The sequence below is a fragment of the Tribolium madens genome, unplaced genomic scaffold (assembly GCF_015345945.1).
Source record: "Tribolium madens isolate multiple individuals breed KSU strain unplaced genomic scaffold, Tmad_KSU_1.1 Scaffold_96;HRSCAF=242;Tcas5.2_LG5, whole genome shotgun sequence".
NCBI lineage: Eukaryota > Metazoa > Arthropoda > Insecta > Coleoptera > Tenebrionidae > Tribolium > Tribolium madens.
Genome location: NW_025401068.1, coordinates 9,452,517 through 9,459,451, shown reverse-complemented (window position 1 = coordinate 9,459,451; position 6,935 = coordinate 9,452,517). Strand labels below are relative to the sequence as shown.

Here is a 6,935-nt window from a genome sequence, read left to right as displayed (position 1 = left end):
ATTGATCTGTCAAAAAAATTATACAATGCCTTTCTTTATTAATATCCCATTACCATAATGTTTTAGTTCAATTACCTCTACATCCGCTCAATTATCGAAAGCAGAAAATTTCCCATAAACGGCCATTCGGTATATTACATTATCGTGTGGTCGGTTTCGTTTATCTATAGAGCGATTAATTACAATTTGTCACTATTCTATTAAGTAATCCAGTAAAAACGTGTTTGTATTAAAAAGTAACACTATTTTGCAAAAGAACACCATAATAGTACATTGGAATGTAACTGCAAACGTCTGCAATGAATAAATTTTTGTTATGATCATTAATAATTAATTACATAATTTTTTTCTATTAACATCAGTAAAAAAACATTAACAAACAAGCCCTTTATTTAATAAACTAAAAAAACACAAAGAGGAAAACAAGGGTCGGGTAACAATGAGTTTTAAGAGAAATAAAAGCAAATTGTTTTCAAAAATATTTTATTATCCTATATTTATATTAAGTACAATATAAATAAAGTAAATTCTTAATCACACTTTAGGAACTTTTGCATGGGCCTGAAAAAACAAAGATGTACGACAGTTCAATCATTTAGTACAAAATTATCCTACCTCTGCTGCAATTTTCATAAGATTGTCAGCCATTCCTTTTCCTGTTTGTTGAACAAGTCCGTAAAATATGCTTTCTTTGTTTTGTAAAAGGACATGTGGATGATCGAATTCAGCAGCTTGTCCAGCGTCCATCACAAGTATTTTGTCGGAATCCATCACAGTATGCAGTCTATGAGCAATCGTTAGCACAGTGCAATCCTTGAATTTTCTCCTAATCGTAGATTGTATCAACTCATCCGTCTGCGGATCAACATTAGCGGTAGCTTCATCCAAAACCAATATTTTGTTACTACGAACTACTGCCCTGGCCAAACACAGCAGCTGTCTTTGTCCGACACTGAAATTTGTGCCACCTTCTGATACGTTAGAATGCAACCCGGCAGGAAGATCCGAAATTGCATTCTTCAATTCAACTTCTTCCAAAGCGTCCCACAACTCTTCATCGTTGAATTCGTCAAAAGGATCTAAATTCTTTCTCAAAGTGCCTGAGAATAATACTGGCTCTTGAGGTATTATAGATATTTTTGAACGAAGACATTCCAAAGAAATTTGTTTGGTATCAATGTTATCAATCAATATGGCACCCTCGATGTCAGCTAATCGGAACAAAGCTGATATTAAAGAAGACTTTCCGGCACCTGTTCTACCCACAATTCCCACTTTTTCGCCCGAATTTACTTTAAAATTCAATTTCTTAAGCACCATAGGCTCTTCTGCCGCGTATCGCATTGATACCGAGCGAAATTCAATGATGCCCATGGTAGGCCAATCTTGTGGCGGCTTTTTAGTTGCATCATCATGCTCAACTTCGACCTCTGTGTACTCGACGACACGCTCTACGGAAGTCATTTGATTTTCAAGTTCGCTCCATTGGCGCATTCCCCATTGAAACATTCCCGTTAAAGTAATTGCTTGTGTTATCCCCAAACCGACGTTTCCTCCATACGTTTCTGCAAAAAAAAAGATTAATTCATTTTTTTAATCTTGTCAAACTTACCAGTTCCAATGAAAAGAAAACTAAGAGTAACTAAACCAATATAGATGACACAATGTATGTCCAACCAAAACCCAAAAGTTCTGTTACACCCCATGAACAAGTAAAAGGCTGAACTGTGTAGATCTTGATGTTGATCAAATTCAGCTCGAAGAATTTCTTGCGCTCCAAAAGCTCTTATTGTCGTTAACCCTTGCAAAGATGCCGTCATATGTGTGAAAACCGGACTTCGAGCTAAAAAAAATGCATAAAAAATCATTATTAAGAAAAATACTCGTATTTACTTGTTCCTTCCATCCTTTTAAGATCCCGACTTGTGGCCAAAAACACTATTCGATATGCGTAAAACAATCCAAATATTATCACACTAGGAATCAGAATCCATGTATTCACAGTGGCAATAACGATATTGACAAAAAGTGCGATAAGACCAATTTGCAAAGTATCCACTACAGTTTGTGGAAGGATCTCATCAATAGATCCCATATCTTTTGAAAATCTGTTAAGAATTCTTCCAGAAGGATTAGTATTAAAAAACCTCATAAATGTATGGACAACTCTTGAAAACATCCAATCATGCAAATTTCGTGAAGCCTTCATACAAAATCTGAAGAAATTCAAAGATCGCGTCAAAGTTATAACGATGACAAAGATGATTAAAGCAGTATAAATGTACAGGCAGTTTTCTGAATTAAAAAATAATTCTCGAAATTCTTCTTTATAGTATGTGTCGTTAAATTCAGCATTAGCAAGAACTGTAGTATTGGTTTCCAAACGTTCTTGCTCTAAGTTAACCCAAAACGACAAAAAATAATCTGTACCGCTTGCACCCAACTGAGCCAAAACAAACAAAAATACACAGAGGGAAGAGGAAATGAAACTTCCGCCAGCTTTCATATAGCTCTTATAAATTTTTCCAGATATGTTACCACTTCCACGTTGTTCTTTTAGTTCTGCCGGCATTTCCAAAGTTTCTAGACTCTTTAGAGATTTTGCTTTTTTCACTGAAACTCTCCTTTCATCTTCAATTTCTTCTTCAGTTTCGTCTTCTAAAAGTTTAAGAAATTCTTCATCAGACTTTTTCAGTTCACTGTATGTTCCGCTAATGATCACTTTTCCATTGTCCAATAAATAAATTTTGTTTACGGTTCGTAGATATTGCAGTTGATGTGTAACCAAAATTACACATTTATTATTCAAATAACCAGCGATGCAATCTTCAAACAATTGTTTTCCTACATGAGTATCAACAGCTGATAGAGGATCATCAAGAAGATAGATGTCGGCTTCTTTATATATAGCCCTAGCCAAATTAATACGTGCTTTTTGGCCTCCGCTCAACATAGCCCCACGCTCCCCGACTATTGTTCTATCACCATAAGGAAATAAAGAAAAATCGCGCTCCAAGGCACAAACCCGTACAACCTCCTTGTACCGTTTAATGTCCATCTTTTGACCAAATAATATATTCTGTTTAATACTGCCACCAAAGAGCCACGGTTCCTGAGAGGCGTAGGAAATTGTTCCACCAACATCTAAATTTCCTTGACTCAATAACAGTTCTTTTAAAATCACATGTAAAAGAGTTGTTTTGCCACTTCCAACAGGACCAACGATTGCCACCAACTCGTTAGAACCCACACTCATGCTGATGTTAGTCAGTATATAATCCGCCGATGATGAGACCCATTTTGCTGAGACATCTTTCATTTGTACACCAACATTTAGCTGTTTTTCCTGTATAAGAGCAATGGATCCGTTCTTTTCTTTCTTGTTTTTTAGATCAAAATCGTGAGTATTCATACCAAGCAGGAGTTGTTTTTTGCTTTGTAGTTCTTCGGAGGTTAAAAATTTTTCAATTCTTTTTACAGAAACGTTAGTTTCGGCCAACGTAGTAATAGCTTGTGGTAAAAACATTACTATGGATTGTCTTAAAACGCCATAATATGACGTCACGACATAAACATATTGAGAATGCAATGTGTTACCAGTTAAAATGTAGGTCAACACGCATAAGAAAATTGCAGTTCTGTTTAGGAATATATTTAAAGAAAGATTGATAGCGCGAATGTAGGAGGCAGCCTTGATTTGTTGTACTTCCAATCTGAAAAAAATGACTAATTTAGTAATATAGAATTCACCTATGCAACTATTAGTTTTCACTGATAAATAAATGTGTATAAAGAGTCATACATTTACATACTTCCTAGCCACTTGAACTAATTTAGCAAATGGTTTTTCCCAAGTATACATTTTAATAACTTGAATACCACAAATGATTTCATTCATAAGACGCACTCTCTGGTCTGTTTTTAGAGCTGTTCGAAGTCTATAGACTGAAATTCTTTTGGCCAGATACACTGAAAACGTACAAAATGATTAAGTGTTCTAACGTTTAGAAACTTACTTTGAAAAGGTATGAAGAGGCATAAAAATCCTACTCCAACAAGCGAGGTGGGGCCCACAGTGGTGTAAAGCAAATATACCATAACAACAACTTGAAAGGGAGCCACCCATAGATTGTGTAGATGGATAACACTCATGTCAAAACGATTAACGTCGTTTGATAATAAATTGACCATTTGACCAACTGTAGTATCAACCAAAGCACTTTTGCTTAGTCTAAGAGCTTTTCGGTAAATCAGTGAACAACTCGCTACTCGAACTTTCATTCCTAAATGCATTAGACCAAAAACACAAGAATGACCTAATAGTGCGTTTGCGAAAGACATTGCAACAATCCCGACCGCGTAGCAGTAAGCGGTGTTTTTAGACATCGACGTTTGGTTAGGCGTATAATACTCCATTAATTTTCCAAGGAATAAAGGTTGAGACAATCTGAAAAAAAAATTTTGGTATATAAATCTACATAGGAAAAAGCTAATTTCCAACCTTATAAAAAATTCTATCACAGCAACGTATATTCCAAGTAGTCCAAACTCCCTCCCAAAAACTTTAATAATAGCCCGCCAAAATGAGGGTTTATGGCGCGTAGTCTCTTCCTTAAACCACGCTTCCTCTAATAAGTCTCCTAACCGTTTTGAGTCATGAGCTTTAAGTGGTCCGTAAAGATCATCCTCGGTAAGATCTTTTTTAAAACCTTTCACAAATAGAGGTAAAGCCCAACTGCAAAAAATTGATTTAGATGTCAGAACTTGCACAACAACTGTCACTCACCAAAAGAAAACGTTAGATAAAAAACCGGCTTTCTGTTTTGGATGAATAGATTGTTTCTTGGGATTGAGTTGACATCTTTGCTTATCCTCCATTGTGGCGATTCTGGAAAGTTAAACATGTTTAGTAAGTAAAATTTTTATTCATTATTAAACCAAACTAATGACAATTCTGACAATAATGTGGTTTTAATTTAGCACACAATCGTAGTATACAGAGTAATTCACGAGGAATAATGAGCCTGACCAAATTTTCGATGCAACCAACATTACAGTTGTCGCAAAATAACTTGCGAAGAGAAATGGTGGTTGCATCGAGAATTTGGTCAGGCTCATTATTTCTCGTGGATCACCTTGTATTTTATATTCCGTTTCGCTTTTTTAAAAGAGGTTCGAAATGGGTTTCATAAAAACAATGAAGTTTTTCAAATTCTACACGTGTACAAAGTTCCAAATAATTCAGCTAAGGTGTTTTTAAAATACAGGGTGTTTCACGTAATTTTACGAGGTCTGCGCCTGTAAGATGCAATCAATAATACATATTCCAATACGAACTCGATTACAAATTTTGAAAAATTGGATAATCTTCTCTAGTTTGTTCACCCTTTCAAAAATTACAACATTTTTAGTTAGTGATTAAGATAGATAAACTACAATCATATTCATGACGTCTCTTGATAGAACAAATTATAATTGTTTCTGAAAATCTGCAGTTTATGACCATTAATGAAACAGTGATTAGTTTGACAACTACTGTCAAGGGTTTCCAAAAATTAAATAATTAAATGTGTATTTTTTGTATCCAGTGTTCTGTGACTTTTGTATATTTGGGTGCGTACATTAGGCGCAAGCCTCGTAAAGTTATGTGAAACACCCTGTATCTATATAAACTAGTTTTGAAATGATGGGCAAAATAATTATTATTACAATGTGTTAATCCCCTAAAGATCCATTTAAAAAGTGTTCTGAATTCGCGAAATAGAGAACGAAGGCAAATTTTTTTAGTAATGTAAATTTTTTTACAGAAATTAGGGACTACAGGTATCGGGGAAAATGGCGCACCTCCTTCAAAGAGAGTAATTGGGAGGGTACTAAAAAATGTTTAAAAAATTCTATTTGTCAAAAAATTTTGACATTTATTTTTTGACATTTGACATTATGTCTATTTAATGATACTGATGATCTTCTATATGTTTTTTTATAATTATTTTGTAAAAGTACAAGAATTTTGCCAATAAAACCCACAAATAACATTAACAATTTTTATAGATGGATTTTTTTAACATTTTTCTTGTTGTCTATTTAGGTCTAGGGCATTGCCCGATGATACAGTGTCACGGAGGTGGGCGACTTTCCGGACACCAGATATTTGTTTGATTTTTAATTACATCTTAAAATAATTGGTTCAGTATCAGCACGGTGTATAATATATTCACATGATAATTCCATTTAAATTTTAAATATTTTTTTATTGCACAAGCTGATGAAATACAAAGGTCAAAAAACTTCGAGTATTAGAAAATGAAATAAATGTAATCGATACTCGAATTTCCTCTACATTTCGTTCAATTACATAAATTAAGTCCATAAAGTAGAAATATTAATTGAAAAAATATTTTATTTGAAAGAAAACTCAAATGTAGGATTGGCTTTGTCAACATCATAAGAGTTTTGAACCAATACGATTATATGCTTTTTCAAATCTATTGTAGTCAATAAATCGTCTGGAAATCTGCTACCAGCATTTCGCCGAAATTTGACAACTGCTGTTTACCAGTGGCTTTATTATGTAATTCAAATTGTATTTAAACAATATTAGGAAGCTCACCAAATAAAATTTATAAAAAAGTGACCACAGAATTAATATAAGAACTTAGGTCATCAGAGTTACGTAACATTCACGCTCGCACCGACTCACTCCTCATCTCATTCGCGACTGAACTCGCAATACAATCGCAAACAACTTTTATCTTAAGTTTGGAATACGATTAAATATGTATTATTATAAATAGTTGCGGTTATGCGGTCTCCAACGACTATCTTACCACGTATGTTAGTTGATTTTGCTTATCTATGTTTAACGCATTATTTAGGATTTTAAATTAATGAATAGACAGAGACGGATTTAGGCATAGTCGGACAAGGCTAAGACC

General features: G+C 34.2%; 1 protein-coding gene across 1 annotated transcript; it reads right to left on the bottom strand.

Annotated features, from left to right (window-relative positions):
• Positions 1-469: 469 nt before the first annotated feature.
• LOC123013915 (probable multidrug resistance-associated protein lethal(2)03659) lies at positions 470-6,729 on the bottom strand. Its single transcript, XM_044412780.1, has 9 exons — positions 6,611-6,729; positions 4,787-4,888; positions 4,502-4,735; positions 4,017-4,447; positions 3,813-3,969; positions 1,894-3,713; positions 1,613-1,843; positions 616-1,565; positions 470-561 (listed from the first exon to the last, which is right to left on the bottom strand). The coding sequence occupies exons 2-9, from the start codon at positions 4,876-4,878 to the stop codon at positions 535-537; spliced, it is 3,942 nt and encodes a 1,313-aa protein (XP_044268715.1). The 5' UTR covers positions 4,879-4,888; positions 6,611-6,729; the 3' UTR covers positions 470-534.
• Positions 6,730-6,935: the final 206 nt, after the last annotated feature.

Coding starts and splice junctions, on each gene's coding strand:
- LOC123013915 (XM_044412780.1), bottom strand. CDS start 4,878: ATGGAGGATAAGCAAAGATGTCAACTCAATCCCAAGAAACAATCTATT. Junction 3,714..3,812: donor TTAGTTCAAGTGGCTAGGAA/GTATGTAAATGT, acceptor CATTTTTTTCAG/ATTGGAAGTACAACAAATCA. Junction 1,844..1,893: donor TAAAAGGATGGAAGGAACAA/GTAAATACGAGT, acceptor CATTTTTTTTAG/CTCGAAGTCCGGTTTTCACA.